The following is a 20,628-nucleotide window of genomic DNA, read 5'->3' as shown; positions in this document are numbered from 1 at the left end:
TTACTGAATTCTTCGATTGGATTAATTTTATGAAAAACAACACAGATAAAGAATGCATGGAGAAGATTACAGCTATCACCTATGGAATATGGTATGCCAGAAACATGCTAGTTTTTCAGAACAAGTACTTACCTCCTCAAGACATCAGCTCCACTGCGTTGAACTAGATCCAGGAATATCAGTACCATGGCTTTGAGCAGCAAATCCAAAATCCTTGCGTGAGAACAAAAGGTTGCAATAACGATATAAGCAGGGGCGGAGCCCTTCATGGGCTGGACAGGGCCATGGCCCGCCCCAGAAATTTTAATTTTTTTTCATAGGTATACTATATAGCGGCGGTTATAAACCCCCGCTAAATAGTTGTGTAGTTTGTTATATTTTGTTTTGCGGGGGTTTGAAACCATAAAATCTAGTATTCTTTAACAGGTTTGCATTTTGCGGGGGTTTCAAACCCCCGCTAGTGTTACGTCCCAGAATTCAAATGCTTCAAATATACTTTTTAATTTATTTTTTTAAGCATCCCTTCTAATGTTTTATTGTTTAATAAGTTATAGATGTCTTAAAATGTGTTATATATTTTGTCGAAGTATTCAAGTATATTTTTTTGGAGAAAAAAGTACTCAAATTTTTATTTAAAATAGAGTTTGTGCATAAAAATTCATGTTTGATCAATCTTTTGTTAAAAAAATTTAAATTTTTGTTAGAAAGATGCATATAATATTATAAACATAAATACAAAAACTAATTAAAAAGTATGAAGTTTACACATTTGACATAAAATATATTTCATAATATATTTTTAAAATTTATTTAATAAACATGTTAATGGTCCACATTTTGACTATTTTTGAGATATCCATACTAGACAGACTCTCAATATGATATATCTTTTTTTTTAGTAATTTCTTTTGGATATTCGATTTATATATGTAGCAGCCCGCCCCAATTTTTCGGGCTAGCTCCGCCACTGGATATAAGTTGGAGTCCACCACTTAGGGGCATCCTGAAGATCAATGTGGATGCTCACCTAAGCAGTGATGACCATTGGTTAACAGGGTTGGTTCTAAGGAGGTCGGATGGGAGCGCCATCGGAGTTGCAACCAGGGCTTATAAAGGGACTACAAATGTAATAACAGGTGAAGCTATGAATTTAATGGATGCAATTGATTGGATCGAAAGGATGGGGGAAAAGAAGGTGATGTTTGAACTCGACTCGCAAATTGTGGTAAACGTTGTCAAAGGAAAGAACGTGATTCGCAAGAGCTGGGAAAGCATTATTCGACGCTGCAAATCGTTCCTCCGGAATAACCCTAACTCAGCGATTGAATGGGTTCCAAGGGAAGCAAATCAAGCCGCTCATGAAATGGCAAAATGGACCGAATCTGGGTGGTTATGGTGCATAAGCTTTTTCCTTATGCACCATGCATAAATAATGAAAATTGTTTAATGCACCCCCAAAATTGTTTAGCGCCCTCCCATATACTTAGCGCACCCCAAATTTTCTCGCGCGCCCCCAATTTTTTTCTCACGCACCCCCCCCAAATTTTCTCGCTCGCCCCCAAAACCATTTTTGTTGTGAAATGGTTTCACATTGTACTTATAATGACAAAATCATTTTTACTGTCGAATGGTTTTAGAGGGTTGTAATCCAAAATCATTCTGCTTGTAAAATGATTTTGTGTGTTATTTATGTTGGGGGTGGGGGGTGCGCAAAGCAATTTGGGGGCGCGCTAAACAATTTGGGGGGCGAACTAAGTAAACTGGGGGCGCGATAAGCAATCTGAGGGGTACGCTAAGCAATATGGGGGCATATTAAGCAAACTGGGGGGTGCGTTAAGTAATTTGGGGTACTTATGCATGGTGTGCATAAGCCTTGCTTATGCACCATAACTTATGCCCCGAATCTGAACCCAACAAAGAATTGACTGATAACATCCCACCTTGTATTTGGCCCTTTATCCAAAAAGATAAAGGCAATATTACTCTTGTTTCAGATTGATTTTAATAAAGTTTTTCCCCTTCAAAAAAAAAAACGAGTCTTCCCCAAAATATATATTATATATACTTAGGCTCAGTTTGGATTAGTTTATTTGTGAGCTTATACAAACAGTTTATGCAATATAAATTAGATTTTATGATATTTTATAAGTTAACACTAGTGAAAATTCTATTTTTATAAGTTATTTTTATCATAAACTACCTTGACAAACTTATAATAATACATAAAAATTGCATAAGCCATTTGCATAAGCTCAAAAATAAGCTAATCCAAACGGAGCCTTAGTCTTAATGGAACATTTTGGTCTTTTACGTTTATCTTAGGTTTTAAGTTGGTCATTTATATTTTAAAAGTTTTAAGTTGGTCTCTTATATATTAAATGTTTCAAGTTGGTCCTTCAAATTTCTAAAATTTGAATTAGTTAGTCCATATTTAACCATCTTTGAGGATTGATGATATAATCTCTTACTTTTATTTTAGGTTTCAAGTTGATCGTATATTTTTAAAAAGTTTCAAGTTGGTCTTTACGTTACTGATGTTAATATAAGTTCATCCTTTCCGTTAAATTTTCAGTTAATTTTGTCTAACTTTTCAATTAATTACATCTAAAACTTCCGCATAGTACTTTCCTATGTTATCGACATATTCACATATGCAACTCTACTAGTTGACTAAAAGGACTAATTTAAAATTTAACTAAAAGACAAACTTAAAACTTTTTAAAAGACCAAATTATAGAGAGGATTGCAATTCAATCGGCCACAATTGTGATTGGTTGGAAGGGAACCGAAACCACTCAGAACTAATCCAAAACTAGATTAAACTATGGTAAAAGAAAAATAAAAATGAACAAAATTAAAAATTAAAATAAACGTAAATGACCATGCGATTAATTCAATAAATAAAACAGTTTTATAAAAATAAAATAAAAATAAAAAACAAAAAAAAGGAAGATACAGTATGTACACAACCCAACCCAACCCATAAATTCTCTAACCTCACTTTGCCGCCTCCGACCGACCGTCGATCCCTTACCGACCCCGGCCATCGTTGCAACGCTTCTGCCGCCGTTAAAATGTCATTTTCAGTGCTAACTCACGGTTTCGGTGCTATCTCTCTTTCCATTCCCAACAATTTCAATCATCCTCGCCGGTTTTACTCTCACAACGCTCATTCCCAACCATTACATCACAATCACAATCACAATCACAATCTTATTGTTGATGTTGATGATGCAGTTTCTTCATTCAATCAAATGCTATATATCAAACCTACACCATCCATTATCAAATTTGGTAAGATTTTAGGTTCTCTTGTTAAAATCAATCATTTTCATACTGTTATTTCCCTCTCTCATCAAATGGAACTCAAACAAATTCAACCTAATATTGTTACTTTAAACATCTTAATCAATTGTTTTTGCCAAATTCATCAACTCAATTTTGCATTTTCTGTATTGGGGAAAATTATCAAATTAGGTTATCAACCTGATACAGTAACAATGACTACACTTATCAATGGCATGTGTCTTAGTGGTCAGGTTAATAAAGCATTGCATTTTCATGACGATGTTATATCAAAGGGATTTCACCTTGATCGAATTAGTTATAACATCTTGATTAACGCGTTATGTAAAACCGGGGAAACAAAAGCTGCCCTAGAGATTCTTAGAAAGATTGAAGAGTTAATGGTTAAACCAAACGTGGTAATGTACAACACGGTCATTAATAGTCTGTGCAAGGATAAACTTGTGAGTGATGCCTTTCATTTATATTCTGAAATGATTGTCAAGAAAATTGCTCCGGATGTTGTTACGTACACTACTTTAATATATGGTCTTTGCAGTGTGGGTCAATTGAACGAAGCGGTTGGTTTGTTAAATGAAATGTTGTTGAAAAATATTAGCCCGAATGTTCGTGCTTTTACTGAGTTGGTTGATGGTTTATGTAAGGAAGGAGAGATCGAAATAGCTAGAAATGTCTTAGCTGTTATGATAAAACAAGGTTTTAAACCAGATGTTGCTACGTATACTTCTTTAATATATGGGTATTTCTTGGTTAAAGAAGTGAACAAGGCTACATATGTATTCAACACTATTGCTCGAAGGGAAGTGAAACCTAATGTTCATAGCTACAATGTCATGATTAATGGATTATGCAAAAATAAAATGGTGGATGAAGCCGTGAGTCTCTTCAAAGAAATGCATTTGAAAAACATGGCTCCTAATACTGTAACATACAATTCACTTATTGATGGACTTTGCAAATCAGGGAGAATATCTGATGTTTGGGATCTTCTTGATGAGATGCATGATAGAGGCAAACCTGCTAATGTGATCACTTATAGTTCTTTATTGGATGCTTTGTGCAAAAATCATCAGGTTGACAAGGCGATTGAATTATTGAGGAAGATCAAAGACCAAGGAATTCAGCTAGATATGTATACATACACAATACTTATTGATGGGCTATGCAAAAATGGAAGACTTAAGGATGCACAAGAGATTTATCAGGATCTTTTGATTAAAGGCTATAATTTTGATGTGAAGATGTATACTGTTATGATTAATGGGCTTTGTAAGGAGGGCTTGTTTGACGAAGCATTGTCCTTAGTGTCAAAAATGGAAGAAAACGGTTGCACCCCTGATGCTGTTACTTACGAAACTCTTATTCGTGCTTTGTCCGAAGACGACAAGAATGATAAGGCGGAGAAACTTCTTCATGAAATGATTTCTAGAGGTCTTTTATAATAGTAAAACTGGTGAGATGCTTTCAAGTTACGATTTGTTATTTTGAATTTCAAATCGACCATCTACTCTTTATTTCTTTACATAGTCATAAAAGATGGTTAATGCATTTGGCTCACTATTACATTTTTTTTTAATTTTATTTAAAAATTATACTTTGGTATTTTCATTATGATAGTCGTAACAACAATTGTGGTTGACTTTTTTTATTCCTTAATAATAACTATACTTTACTTCCCAATTTTCTGTGAATCTGCATCATATTTTTCAAGGATTTTTTTCAATCACTGTAATTGTTGGAGTTCAATTTATATTTAATAGAATCGATGAAATGAAAGATGTTGTAACACTGTTATATTGCAGAATATGGAAGGGTAATTACAATGCAAACAGAAAGGAAAAGAAAATCTGATAGGATCACTACCAGCCTAGCCAAATGGTTCCCTCAGTCGAGAACATTCTCTTTGATCAATCTCACTATAACCGAATTCTATTATGATTTTTCTCTCTGATCAATCTCACTATAACCGAATTCTATTATGATTTGTAGATAAAGAAGGCCCTCTACTGTTCAATCATCTGCTGTTGAACAGGTATGGTAGAGCTGTTGGATCTAGGTGCAAGGAAGTGCAGTTGGATCTACAACATCTCTGCAAATGCTGCAGAGGATCAGGTCCAAATATTTTACCCTATAAACAATGGTTTGTGTCTAGCAGGCTGCACCTTTAGCTAGTTGCGAGGTACTTGGTTCATTTTTGGTCTTTTGCAACTTTATGATTAGATTCCGGAGCAAGCTTGCATATACTAGTTTTTCATTTTCCCGGTTGAAACGGGTAGCAGGACATAAATCAAGTTATTGATAATAAGCTTCTGTTTTTCCTGTTTCAGAGGTCTTAATGTCTCGTGTCTTTTAGATCTACATGATGATTTGTTGTAATAAATGCCTATAATGCTTGTTTCACTTCCTCTTCTTTGTCCTTCTGAATATAATAATTATCTTAAGTTTATACATTGAAAATGAAAGAGATAGAACTTACGTTGGTAGCATGTGTAAAATTAAACCAGTTCCGTGCTCTTCATATGCTGGAACAATTACATGCATACAACTGAAGAGTTTGATCTTCACTTACCTAGATAGTTCATCACGAGGAAACTTTGTTGAAAGCACCAAATGAAACATCGGAAAGATAACTAAGTTCACTAGGTTCTGTATGTCTTTGTTATGCTTGTGATTTCCGACAATAATGGAACCTTACTTTCATGGTTTGTCAAATGTATACTGTGAAAACCATACACTCCCCCATTTCAAAACTTGAGTTTGTAATTGAGATGAAAATTGACCAAAGATGATGCTAGAAAGCTGGTTTATTAAGATGTATGACCATACATTTCAAAGAATTGTTGCAATTCATTATCTTCTCCTTTGTGCATTGCTAATAATTTGTTATACGTTTGTGCTTAGTAGATTTTAGAGTATCCTAATAGTAGAGATCAAACAAGCTTCATGTGTTTGAGGTAGCGATGTAATACTGAGAATTCCAATCTATCCATTTCTCAAACTAAATGATTTTTAACATATCTTGTAATGCTATTCTACAATCGTTTTTAAATACTTTATTTCCTGAGCTAAATACTTGGTAAATTCTATTATTTCTAGTTTGATATTTTTTAATAATTAATAGTGTGCTCAAACTTCTTCTCCTAGAATTGTTGTGAGCTTTGATACTTTTTATCTAATAATTGACTATTATGTTATCATGATCTAGAAAACGTCATACTGACATGTGGCCACTCTGTAGTTAACAGAGGCAACTATAGTGGCGATGCGTAGAGGCCCCTAGACGCTGTGTGAAACCTCGTTATGTTGTGTTTGAGTAGCGGATGCGGCAGATGATACAGTGAAGGAAACACTTCTTTGTTAATACATGTCTCCTAACCTAGTAAGTTTTGATTCAAACACAGTGAACACCTGTATACTAGATTTGTAGACTTGCACAATGAACAAAGGTTTCTTTATCTTGTTCTTTAAGAAGTTTATTTTATATGTTTTATTACCATAGTGTCATACCCTAAATTTTGCCCGTCTTTCACTATCATATGGATTTTTGTCGCATTTATTTTCGAATATGTGAATTAGCCAATTTGGTAGGGAGGAGAGTGTTTGAGGAGTTACAAGTGCATGGTCATGGGTTCGAATCTCACTAGTGTGTTTTTTTTATTTTATTTTATTTCATTTTTTTATTATTAATATCATCATTATTAAAAACAAATAAAAATAGATAAGGCGCGTATATCAGTCCTGAAGAAGAAATTTTGAATCTTGTTCATTTAAGTAGATTAAACACAGAGGAACAAATCAAAATAAAAAAGGAAACTCATAATTTCATCATCAAGAACATTGAAGCAGTTTAAGTGAGGATTATTACAGATCAAGACAGGATTGGAATTTGTGATTTCAATCATAAAACAGAATTAATCTGTTTAATTGTTTTCCAAAAATATGAACTCAACTCCTCTACTATAAATAGAGGTAGTCACACAAAGAGAAGGGTAAATATCAGACACCAAAAAAGAAAAATCAAAAGCCACAGAAATTACTACGTGTTTGAACATAACACTGAAAATAAAATTATAATAAGAAATTACTGCGTGTTTGAAGATAACACTGAAAATAAATATTCAAGTAACAAAAAAACCTTATTTGTGAAAAAAGAACCTGGTGTGCCGTGAATTCCAACAGAGTAAGATTCCTCTCAATTCCTTCTTTTTATTATTTTCCTCCCGTTCTCCTGCTCTCTGCTTCCTTCTTTTGGACTTTATGCAAGTTTATTGCTCTGGATTTGGAGGCTAGGATTTGGATTGGAATTTTTATGGTTTTATGTTTCTCTGTTCTGTGTGTTTTTCTGCGTCAGATCTTTTATGTGTAATTTCTGTGGCTGCTGATTTTTCTTTTTTGGTGTCTGATTTCTCCCCCTTCTCTTTGTGTGACTACCTCTATTTATAGTAGAGGAGTTTAGTTCATATTTTTGGAAGACAATTAAACAGATTAATTCTGTTTTATGATTGAAATCACAAATTTCAATCCTGTCTTGATCTGTCTGTAATAATCCTCACTTAAACTGCTTCAATGTTCTTGATGATGGAATTATGAGTTTCCTTTTTGATTTTGATCTGCTCCTCCGTGTTTAATCTACTTCAATGAACAAGATTGAACATTTCTTCTTCAGGACTGATTCACGCGCAAGTTGTGACCCTTATCTCTTTTTGATTTTTTTGTTTTTAATAATGATGATATTAATAATAAAAAAATGAAATAAAATGAAAAAAACACACAAGTGAGATTCGAACCCGTGACCATACAAATGACCATGCACTTGTAACTCCTCAAACACTCTCCTCCCTACCAAATTGGCTAATTCACATATTCGAAAAATAAATGCGACAAAAATCCATATGATAGTGAAAGAGGGGCAAAATTTAGGGTATGACACATAGTGCATTTTAAATTTTAGCAAAGATTATTATTTCCTCTCCAACCCTACTTTGTGATGTCTGTCCCCTTCCTTCAGCCTTCTTTTCCTTGCCGATTTTTCCTTCATTTCACATAGGAAGCCAAATGTAGAACTCATGCATGTAGAATGTGTATATACTATAATGTAAAGCATTATGCATATATGCTATAATTGAGTAAACAATAATTTTGATCCTTCACAATAAAAAAAATAATAATTTTGATCCTTAAATGTGTAAAGGTGCTGTCAAATATATCAAATTACATAAACATCCCTAAGTGTGTCTTTTGTTAGTAATTTTATGGACCAAATTGACAACAGAAGATACTTTCAAGGATAAAACTAATGGAAGACACATTGTAGGACCAAGTTGATTGGCGAAAAACACATTTTTGCATTTTTATGTATTTTTGATACATTTACGGACTATTGTGACGTCTCACACATTTAAGGGCTTAAATAATTGCTTATTCACTATAATGTCGTTTGGGATCTTTTGGCTGAGATGCACGATTGTGGTCAATCAGCTAACGTGATCACCTACACTTCCGTAATACAGTTTGTGCACAAACTATCATCTTGACAAGGCAATTGCACTGTTTACGAAAATGAAGGGTCAGAGTATTCAAGCAGACACAGTAGTGATTGACGGGTTGTACAAAGGTGGAAGACTTAAGAATGCACTCAAGGTTTTCAAGATACTTTTAATTAATGGTTATCATCTAGATGTCTTCTTGACGTATAATGCTATGATCAATGGCCTTTGTAAAGAGGGCTTGTTTGATGAAGTATATTTTCCAAGCTCTATTTGGAAAAGGGTAGATATTCTTCTTTGTGAAACGATTGCTAGAGGTCTATTATAAGAGTACAACAAGGTGAGATGCTTTCTATTTACAAACTAAGTTATTTCAATCTTCATGACTACCGCCCTATGTTTATTTCCTTTTAATGTCACACATGGACTTCACTTGCAATTTTGTTTTTATTGAAGTTACATGTTTTTCGGTTCATATTGATATTGAAAGAATAGTGGTGGTTAATCTGTTTTCTATTTTTTCTAGTCTCGACATATTGCAGCTACAGTCTGTTAATATCAGCCCTGTTATCATTTTATTAGTCTGATAATATTCAGTTAGTTAGACTGTTACTGTTATATCCAGCTATAAATAATAGAACCTGTTATAGCCAGCTATAAATAAGAGATATATTTAGAAAAAAGTAAGAAATGCATCTAGAATTTGTACAAGGTCTTATATTTAGGAACAAACAAATGTTATAGATGAACCTTATAATTAGGGATAGAGGGAGTAAAAGATTTTTTTGAAATTTTTTTATTGAAATTGTTTTACAAAACATGACTTGTGAGACATGAATTTTTTGTTTGTTTATGTTCTGTTCCATTTATGATATGGTTTTGAATTTAATCTAGTCTAGACATGTGTTTTAGGCTGCAATTTACAATGCATTGTAAATGGTTGCAAGTGTGAGTGGTTTTACACTTGTCACAGACTAGCATTTTATTTGAGTCAACAGAGCTAAAATTGTGTCTGGTATATTTGTTTTTACTTATATTAAAAATAGTTCCACTTGATTGTTTTATCATATTGTATTAATGCATTCAAAAGAAAATATCATTGCTGGCATGATATGTCACATTTAGATGAGTCTTTTGGGTTGTTCATACAACTGAGATACAAGTCCAGGTGATATTTTTAATAAATGCATATGCAGAATGAAAAGAATGGTTAGAAAGTGCAGTTTCTTCAAACTAGGTAATTCATAAGGTACATTTATGCATATTATTTTTGACGAGTCTTGATGAAATGTGTTGTTTGATCTGTTCACTTTGTCGTCGTCATTATTTTACTGTAACCATTTTGGTAAAAGATCAGTTATTTGCCTCTTTCAACATTAACCATTTCTTATAAAAAAAAGGATGTACCAGATTTTTTTTTGCTGTGATAGATTGTAGGAGCTAAATACAAAAAGAACCGTCTTATTAAAAATCTTACCTATAAAACTCGAGGAAAAAACCAGGTGAATAAAAAAGAGTAGTGCTTCAATCCAAATATTAACAAAATCTATACTAAAGAAAACCAAATCTATTGCTAGTGAATTCATTACAAATACTAGGAGAAATAATAATATCCCACCAATGAGAATCAAACAATAGCATAATTCTTGAAAACTAATTTCACAAGGAGTTATAGCTTCAATGCGGGAAAAAAAAAGAAAGACAACTTCTCTTGAATGCAATCTCAATGGCCATCACAACACAAATAAGCTCAGCATGAAGGGTACAAGATATACAAATATTGCAGGCAAAATAACTTATGGTTGCAACTGAACAAACCCTCAAGATACATACACCACAACCTTCTCAATTCCTCTACTCTTCATGAGTACCAAACAAGGCTTCAATAAGATCCATATCAAACTCCTGCATTAATTAATTTTAGGTAAAATAGCCTTATATTAGAAATATTCCCAAAGTATATTTCAATAAACAAACATATATTTTAACAAGCTGACTTACCGAGTGAGTAGTTGAGGTATTTTCTGTAGACAATTTTTCTCCCATGAATTTATCATATGGTTCCCCATTTGAAAATCCTTCGGTTCCTTGTAACTAAAAATCACATAATAAAAACTAAAACTTTAGAAACATTCTGTGTTCTGCAAGAGTTAACACACCTATAGAAGTTCTTCAATTATAAATCATAAAAGACAATGTATTAGAAGAGGTTAATTGATCATTTTTTTTAAAATTACTATAAAAAATTATAAAAGACGATTATAAATTATAACGGCTTTGTCATTTCGTCTATCTATAAAAAAAAGTGAGTATCGTACCTGATTGGAGTATTGGGGTAAGCTTATTGGAAACTCGGTGAGTACACATGATGTGATTCCAGATGAAGGAGACATGTCATCACCACCATTATCTAACTGAGAAAGTGGGGAGTTTTGAGTCAAATACTTGTCAAGGTTAACAAGATAGAAACATAATAAAAATACTTTTTATCAACTAGCTCTGAATTTATAAAATATTTAATAGGAGTACAATATTGTACATATTAAAGCAATGGGAGAATTTTTGTAATTATTAAGTGAAGGAAACACATTAAAATATATTTTAAACGGAGAGTGTGATGACCAAGGAGACTTACCTGATTAAAGTTTTTGTTTGAACTTTCTAGTGACTCATTCAACACACATGGTGTGATTCCAGTTAGAGGATAGATACCATCAGCACCTTTATATAACTGGTGAAATGAGGTATTTTGAATCAAATACTTGTTATTAAAGATGTAGATATAAACATAACTATTCACCACACACACAAAAAAGAAGATATAAACATAACTTAAAATCTTGTGTTCTATGGAAAATTGTATGTAAAAGCAATTTTAGGAAATTCCATTTAGGAAATTCCATTAATTGTGATAAGGAAAGTATTTCAATCATAGAAAAATATTACTTTTGGGGTATGATACCCCTATGCCAATAGATCTCAATCATTGTATAAAGATTAAGCATATTGTGTCTAACATCAATAAATTGGATTTAATATACAATATGAAATACAAGATGTTTTGAAATTCAGTTTATGGTGCAAAAACATTAGGCCTAAAATGACTTATATAACATTACCTTATCATGGGGTTGCACATCTTGAAAGGAATTGAAGAGGTTAGATTTGAAAAAATCACTTGCATCATGGTTCTCATTCATCTGATTCAAAACAAAAAATATGTCAGCAACATTGAAAAATTTGTATAGGTATATATCAAATATAATAAAAACAACAAAACATAGGTGAATTAAGTAAATATGATTTCCTCAAATCCCTATTTTTCTTAAAGTTTGTTGTAACAACAAAAGTGTTTATTATTTTAAAAACCATCCGAAAAGTATCTAAGGAAATGCAAATAAGTATGTCTATAAAGAATTGTATATTTAGAATAAATATTTTTCTCTAAAGTTTTCCTACCTCATTAAGAAGATTCATGTCATCAGCCATCAAGTAATTAGAAATGTTGAATTCCATTTGATTACTCTCAATCTCATTCATGGAAGTAGCACCATTATCGAATTCCATATCATTTCCATCTAATTTATGCAGAGGAAAATCTCTGTTCTCAAAAACATTTCCTTCATTATTAACCAAACTTGTTTGAAACTTACTTCCACTCCCGCCTCTAACATCAGAACCAGAACCAAAACCAAAACCAAACTCTCCTCGAACCAAGCCAAAGTTTTCATTCACGAAAGGTCTAAAATTCATATTTGCATTTTGATCCCCAGCATTGAACCAAGAGTTATTGCTATTGACAATATCATCACTTATATCAACACTATTAAACCTTTCATTATTCATAGTTCCAATTCGAACTATTTCAGATTCGTTATTGATTTGAATTCCAAAAGGGTTATTGTTTCTTGTATCACAAGAAACATTTTGAGGTAGAATACTAGAGCTACTCCAATTTTTCACACCATGATTGATGTGATTGAAAGGGTCATTTCCAATTGAGCCATAATTTTGGTAACTAGTTTCACCAAATTCAAAATCTCTTGTTAATAAACTTGAAGAAGAAAAAGAAGAGGCCATCAATCCTTGACCAACATCATATGACGAAAAACTAGTTGAAGCACCATTATTGTCCATAAAATCACTTGTTTCCAATCTTGATTTTCCAAGCCTAACTTGATCACAATCTTGAAAAGCCAACCCATTTTTCACATAAGGGAATTCTGTATTGTTTCTTTGAGATACTCCTTCAACAATTCTTTCCTCTGCAACATTACGCAGAAATATGCGATACTTCTGCCATTGTTATGTCACGTAAATCTTTAGAACTTGTAAAATATAGTAGAAACAGTTGAGATAACTAACCGAAACTTGAGACGTGAAAAATGAAATTAGTCACTAATTGAAATATATGATTTTAAAAAAAAAATTGTACATACATATAGAACATTGATTATTAATAAGATTTTGACATATTATAGAAATATTTAAAGTAAATTTAGAAGAAAAACCTGTAAGTGACTTGCTACATTTGCTCTGGTAAGGTTGGGTACATTCATGATTTCCAGAATTTTCTTTGGAACAGCCTCTGGATGAGAGAAAAAATAACAACAATAAACTCATAGTAATTAGCTATATATATAATGGAAGAGCCAGAAACTTAATGTCATAGGAACAAAAGTATAATACATATGAAAAGTGTGTATTATTAGCTATAAATTGTGAATAATAATTAAATTTTTATCAATGGCATGAAATTTAACATATTAACTTAGCATACAAAAAGCACTGAAATAAAAAAAAAATCAGATAATTCACATTCACTTTTTCTTATAATTAAAGATGGATGGAGTACGAATCATATGTGCGATGGAAAACATTGCAAACATATACAGATCAAAATACATCAATTATTTATATTTAAAATTAACTCTATTCTATTTCGTCAAAAAATAATAATAATAAATAACTCTATTCAAGAAAGAAAGAAAGAAAAAACTTACTATCCAATCCGATTTGTTTAATAGCAAGTAGAAAAAGATTATGAAGATAAGTTGTCCAAACAAACTTCGACTTCTTAGCAACTTCAAACCCTCCTTCTCCTTGATACTCTTTCTTCTTCTTCTTCTTCTTGGGGTGCTCAGTCTCTTGTAATTCTTCACTTCTTACCAATAAACTTTCAATTTTCTTTCTCTTTGCTTCAATAGCATACTTCCATATGTCTTTGAAGTCTTTGAAGTCTTCGGCACCAAAGGGTTTACTAATAAAATGTGTTGGTCCAATTTCTAAACTCTTGGAGATTAAACTTGGCCATTTATCTTCAAAAATTACTGTTCGATACAAGAGACAGAAGTCAAAACCCAAATCCTTAAATACATTGAGTGCATAATATAATTTAAAGAGAATATTTAAAACATAAAAAATCCTATACATTTCAAAAAAGAAACTAAGAAAAGTTTGCAAGGTAGATTTAATATCTAATTAGAATGTCACTTACTTATTATAGGTATCTGAAATTGATCTTGAATAAACTTTTGAAAATCAAAGCCAATCATTCCTAAGATATATAAATCTATGATAATGACATCAATTGTGCTTTGAGAGTCTCGAAGTATGACCAAAGCTTGATGAGCATCTTCGGCAGTTTGAACTGAAATTCAAAATCAAATAGAAGATATAAGCTCATTGAAAATTGTAAAATACAATTAAATGTTAGCACCATGAAATATACATTTTTCCTTGATGTCACGAAAAGGAACATTTTTTATGCATGTCTTGTATCAAAGAAGATACATTATTAAATTAGAACACTAACGTGAGTATGTCAAAATCACGGTGACTACTTGTAATATTACGGTAAGTAAGCCACACATTATTTACATGAATTTCTATCAAATATAAAAAATTCACTTTATATTAATCCAGTAAAACAAAACAACATAAATCTTGCTACATATGTTTTATTTTTATTTTTATTTTAAATTTTTTAGTTAGACGAAATGTCCCGTCATTGGAAATTAAAACATACAATGTGGAGGAACAGGAGTTCGAACTCCGATGATAGCTTTCGACCTAACAATTTCAACATTTTTATCGGTTAAAACTATGAATTTTTTTACGAAAGTTAAAACTAGGATTTAATTTGTATAAAGACTTGATGAACGCATATAAGGGGATCAAACACAAAAATCATGTTTTGTTAACACATAAAATCATGTCTTTGTTAACACATTAGAGTTTGAATAATTGCTAGAAGATCATTAGTCAAAAATATTTTATTTATCTATTGGTCAAAATTCTTAATTATCATGGATTCATTCTCTTAAGAATTAGAGAGCTAGGATAAAAAAAAAAATCAAGAGTTAGAGAGTTAAGATTAAAAAAAAAAAAAAAAAACACACACACACCGTTGAAAAAAAAAAACTATTTGCATGACACACTCGTTAATATAACTAGATTTACTCCGCAATCATGCAAATTGAATAACTTTCGAGATTTTTCAACGCCTACAAAAAGATCGATCAATAATTAAGAGTATACTCCTACGTTTTTTGAATTTTTTTTAATTTCTACCAAAAAAAAATTATAAGAATTTCTACCAAATTTTATACATTTGTAAAAGATCAAAATCCATGAATTCTCAATAAAAATAAAATACTTCAATTATAAAATATATTTAAATAAACAAGAGAGACATACCTTTGTATTGCCATGCCATGAGTATATTAGCAAGAAGTGCCAAATACCACTTATCATGGTCCACAACCAAAACATTGATGTTAGATCTTTCACAATCCATTTTCTCTTGTGATATTTCTTTTATCACTCGAGAATACCACTCTAAGAAGTGAGTTGAAAGGATTTTTTTTAAAAGGAAGTGAGTGAGTTGAGAGTTTATATAAGCAATTATATATGTGGAAAGTTGTCATTAAGTATGGGATGGTTCATAGTGTGTTCCTTCTATAGAAGATTTCACTATATATATTTCATTTCTCTTTATTCTTTCACTTTTTACCAATTCTTTTAAAAAGAGCGAAAAATAAAATATTAATTAGAACATTCGAGATGACTTATTTATGGTTATATTTACTTTTACGTTTAAAGAAAAGTAAATTTAATAAATTGCCGTGATTGTTAGAGAGAGAAACTCTGACGAATACACATTTCCTTCACCTAGAAGCAATCCTACCTACCACCATTGTTTCATCGTCTTGTCTAGTCAAACAATGGTTGAACCCATTGTTCCTTGGCCTTCTCTTGTAGCTAACGAACCAAAACAACAAAATTCACCCCTGATTGTTAATCCGCCAACTCCGAAGCAACAAAAATCATCGATGATGTCATCAACTACATTTAAAATATACCTTTAAGTCAGCTTCCCAAACCCTATGTTAAAGGAGATAGGCTTGCTATTACTATCCCTAAGGATGAATATCAACTTGGTGTGGAGGCATGCAAGAACAATTTGCATGGGAGAGTTATTTAGCCAAAAGGTTCTACACCGATAACTGTGGTTGCCTTGAAGAACAAGTTATCAGCACTTTGGAAGTCCGTAGGAAGACGAGGCATCACCTTTCTTGGTAAGGGTTACTCTGAATTTTCTTTCTCCACATTAGAAGATGTGAGAAGGGTTAGGTCGGTAAATTCGTGGAATCTTAACCCCATTTTTCTGAAATTATTCCCATGGACTATGGATTTTAACCCTATGATTGTCAAGCAAACCTCAGCTCATGTATGGATTAAGATTTATGGTTTGGCACAAGAGTATTAGAGACCTAAGATTATGTTTGTTATTGAAAGTAATATAGGTACTCCCCCTTTGAACTTATTCAGCTACAAATAAGATATGTTTTGATCTTCATTTTGGTCATTATGTGAGATTCCTTGTGGATATGGAAATTACAAGTGAATTGAGGTACAAGGTCTTAGTAGAAAGAAAAGGGTTTGCTTTCTTTGTTGAACAAAGTAAATATTTGCCTCAGTCACTCACAAGAACAAGAACTAAAGTAAGGAAATTTTAGATTGGTCATATTCTAGATAGTTGATACATCTTCAAACTTTTGGTGCTTACTATATATACATGGTCTAATGGTAGAAAAAGAGTTTGTCACACCGAGAAGAGGTTAGATAGAGTTATTTGCAATCAACAATTGATAGATCATTGCTTTTCGGTCTCTAGCTTGTTCTGCATTGGTAAAAAATATATCAGATCTTTTACTTTGTTCATAGAGTTTCAATTGCAATCTAGCTTAAAAGAGATAGTGCACATAGCTTTAGCAAATTTCAATCATAAGATAATCACTAAGATTCTGGTAGATAGGCTTACACAAATCCTTCCTCATAATCAAAGTTATGGTGGTAATGTGACAATGAAGGTTGATATATCCAAAACTTTTGGCACCCTTAATTGATCTTTCCTGCTTAAAGTTTTCAAAAAATTTGGTTTTGATGATAAGTTTTGTAAGTGGATAGAAGTTATTCTCCATTCAGCTTTGTTCTTAGTTTCCATAAATGGTAAGCAAAGAGATTATTTCTCTTGTAAGAGAAGGGTAAGGCAAAGTGACTCACTTTCACCTCTTTTCTGTTGAAGATGTTTTAAGTAGATCCATACTCATTTAGTCAATGATAAGAAAATAAAGCTTAACAAAGGTTCTAGGAATTTATCTTTTCATCATGAATTTTTTTTTTTAAACAATCAAAGAATCATGTATTAAAAAAAAAAACACTCTAAATTAGCACAAGATGTGCTTAATGTAGAGGCTAAACAAATGTCAAAATACAATGGAGTAACATAACACCCCAAAACAGAAACATAATTAAAAGTCTCGCGAACTAAAACAAAGTAAAGGGTTGTCAACCATAAACTAAAAGCACAGTCGAAACCTTTAAACTTTACCTTGAACCACCCTCAAACATTAATTTTTATTAGAGAAACCACCGAATCCACATCAAAAGCTTTATTATTAAAAAAGAAATCACTGCAAGCCCTCCAAATACCAAATAGATGCCAATCATATGACCTGGAAGCAATTTTATACTTCAAAAATGGACATGTAAGCCGTTGAATTATTGTGCATGAATAACTTGATTATTATGAAGAGTACTTTGCACCCCTAACCACGGAAGAACATCACAACACACCTTATGTGAGAGATTGCAAAAAAATAAAAGATGGGATAAAGATTCACTCAATCCACAACCAAGAACACATTGTTGAGCATCAAAATTCAAAATGCCCCTTCTAATTAAAAGATTCTCACGAGTAGGAATCCGATTTGCCAAGACATGCCATGCAAACATTGATACTTTTACCTGTGCCACTTTATTCCAAACCAGAGCATTACAATTCCACTCTAAACTCATTGCTTCCTCTCTTTGTTTTTAAAGATTGATAAGCACCCTTAACAATAAATACTTCAAAGACATGACCTCCAAAGCCACCTGTCAAGCATATTAGTCTTCAAAATAACATTATTTAAAAGACCACGACACCCTTCCATCAGTTCCTCTTCCTAAACAAACAGAGGTCGCCTCCAGCTCCACCCCTTCACCTACACCCCAACCCCTCTGCTAAATCTCACCCATTGTCACACCCTGCTAGCCTAGGGAATTGATCCTGCATTGACACCCCTTATTCTAGCCAAGGATCATCCCAAAATAAAGAATTCCCAAAACACCTATCAATCCAATTAAAGTACACACCCTTTTGTGTACTAAGATGTTCTTCCACCACTTTGATCCCTTATGCCCACCCTCGCCAACTACACTTATTATGCTCACACCTTAATTATGCTCTAAGACCCGACGCCATAGTCCACCCTCCTCTGTCCTCAGTCTCCAGCACCATTTACCTAAAAAAGCTACATTAAACTCATTTATCCTCCTAACCCCAAGACCCCCTTGACCTCGCTCTAGGCACATCTTGTCTCATTGTATATATTTAATGGACCTTTCGGGATTCCTCATCCCAACCCATAAAAAAGATTTAAAGAAAGATCTGATCATAGAAGTAATACATGTGGGAGCCTTGATGAAAGAAAAAATAAATCGAAAGAGAAGACAAGACAACTTTGAGAAGAACCAAACAATCCTCATCAACAAATTATGATACTTGCTGACAATTCAGATTTCATTCTATCAATGACCAGTTTCCAAAAAGTAAGTAAAAAATCTTGCAAAAAAAAAATAAGTAAAAAAAATATACAAAATTATTCAAAAGGTTCATATCCCTTACCTCTTAAATTAATTCATAATTGGTCACAATATTTCTACTAAATTGTCGCATTTGTAGAATAGTAATTCTTGTGGTTTTTATATGTTAATACATCGTTAAATTTTTATTGTTTTTACCCCAAAAAAATTCTTTGGGGTAAGGCCTAGTCCCCCCTTGTAATTATTTATTTATTTTATTTAATAATATGAGATATAGATAGAGGATGGTGCGCCACCATAGTTGGTATATCTCTATCCTGATATCTAGATGCTCTTAATTTATCAAAAAAAAAAATTTTTTTTAATAATATTATTAATTATTTATTGTAATTAGAAAAATAGATTGAATGTGATGATAAATAGCTAATGGAAAACAGTTTTATTGTAATTACAAAAGCACTGAAGTACCTCCTACTCAAATTGGAGTACCTCCTCCTATAATAAAGTTTTTTTTTAACAAAATAGAGTAGTATTTAATAATTTATTAAAATTAGATTTAAATTAATTTTATTAAACTAAATCTTCTTTTAAATTTTTTTAAATTATTTAAGCTAAAATAAATCAATTCAATTACTCAAAATAAATAAATAAATCAATTCAAATAATTTATTTATTTGAGTTATTTTAGCTAATTAAAATTGTATTAATTACATTAATTTTGATAATAAATTATATTAAAATAATATAAAATAGAATATAAGAACTTTTTGTATCCTTCTACAAATTTAAAACAATGTATCTTCAATTTTTCGATTTTTCCCTAATTTATTTTGTTGATAGCTATTAAATAATTTTTTATTATTATTCCTACTAAAACATAATTAGTGCCCACTAAAACATATTAAAGAATTTTATTTGTGAACAATCAAATATGTAACATTATGGAACAATTGAAACACATGCTCTAATGGTTAAACTTTATTTTTGGGCATTAGCCCTCTTTTCTATCAAAAAAATATGTAACATTATGGGAGATAAATTGTTTAATAATTCTTTGATTTCATAAAGAAAAAATATATATTTAGTGTTTTTTTGACAGATGTATTTATACAACAAATGCAAAATATGAAGACACATTGAAAAAATTTAATTAGTAAATATTTAAGTATTTCATTAAAGAAAAGGTAAATATTGAAGTGTGTTTAATTTTTTGGATATTATAAAATGTAGTGTTTAATTTTCAGACTTCAAATTTTCACTTGGCGATAATAATGTTATTATATTATCACTTTTATATTTTTATATTTTTATACAAACCTTGTTAGTGTTAGTAAATAACAGAGTTGAAGAAGAAAAATAAACACAATCACAATACTAGAATATAACGTGAAAACTCTACAACCGGAAAAAAAAATCATGAATGTTATCTAAACCGACATCAGAGAATTATTACTAGGTGAAATTTTTTACAAAACTTCTCTCACTCTCATCCCGATACTCGAGTACAACCACATTCTCACAAAACAAATATCTAAAATAAGTCAGATATAAACTTAAAGTGTTATTAATTTGTGTATCTAAAAACAAAAAACTTAGGTCCAATATATAGTTTTGTTCTCCCCTTTCTTCACCATACTAATCAATGTGGAACTTCTTCGATAGGTAATTTTTAATGGGCCAGGAT

The 20,628-nt window shown here is 31.6% G+C and overlaps 1 protein-coding gene and 1 pseudogene across 10 annotated transcripts; one reads left to right on the top strand and one right to left on the bottom strand.

Annotated features, from left to right (window-relative positions):
- Positions 1-15,591, bottom strand: part of LOC123904808 — a 61,214-nt pseudogene extending 45,623 nt beyond the window's left edge.
- Positions 2,953-9,856, top strand: LOC123905909 (pentatricopeptide repeat-containing protein At1g62930, chloroplastic-like). 10 transcript variants are annotated; one of them, XM_045955692.1, is made up of 5 exons: positions 2,953-4,759; positions 5,109-5,184; positions 5,296-5,485; positions 6,545-6,685; positions 8,872-9,856. In XM_045955692.1, exon 1 carries the CDS (start codon positions 3,075-3,077, stop codon positions 4,746-4,748), a length of 1,674 nt encoding a protein of 557 aa, XP_045811648.1. In that variant the 5' UTR covers positions 2,953-3,074; the 3' UTR covers positions 4,749-4,759; positions 5,109-5,184; positions 5,296-5,485; positions 6,545-6,685; positions 8,872-9,856. The 10 variants fall into 10 exon arrangements, with proteins under 10 accessions (XP_045811648.1, XP_045811644.1, XP_045811650.1 ...); XM_045955688.1 differs by having other exon boundaries at positions 2,957-4,759; positions 8,817-9,856; XM_045955693.1 differs by having other exon boundaries at positions 2,958-4,759; positions 5,296-5,418.
- Positions 15,592-20,628: the final 5,037 nt, after the last annotated feature.

Source organism: Trifolium pratense, linkage group LG2 (genome assembly GCF_020283565.1).
Source record: "Trifolium pratense cultivar HEN17-A07 linkage group LG2, ARS_RC_1.1, whole genome shotgun sequence".
Lineage (NCBI taxonomy): Eukaryota > Viridiplantae > Streptophyta > Magnoliopsida > Fabales > Fabaceae > Trifolium > Trifolium pratense.
Note: the sequence above shows the minus strand (reverse complement) of the source record. Positions and strands in the feature narration are given on the sequence as shown.

Coding starts and splice junctions, on each gene's coding strand:
- LOC123905909 (XM_045955692.1), top strand. CDS start 3,075: ATGTCATTTTCAGTGCTAACTCACGGTTTCGGTGCTATCTCTCTTTCC.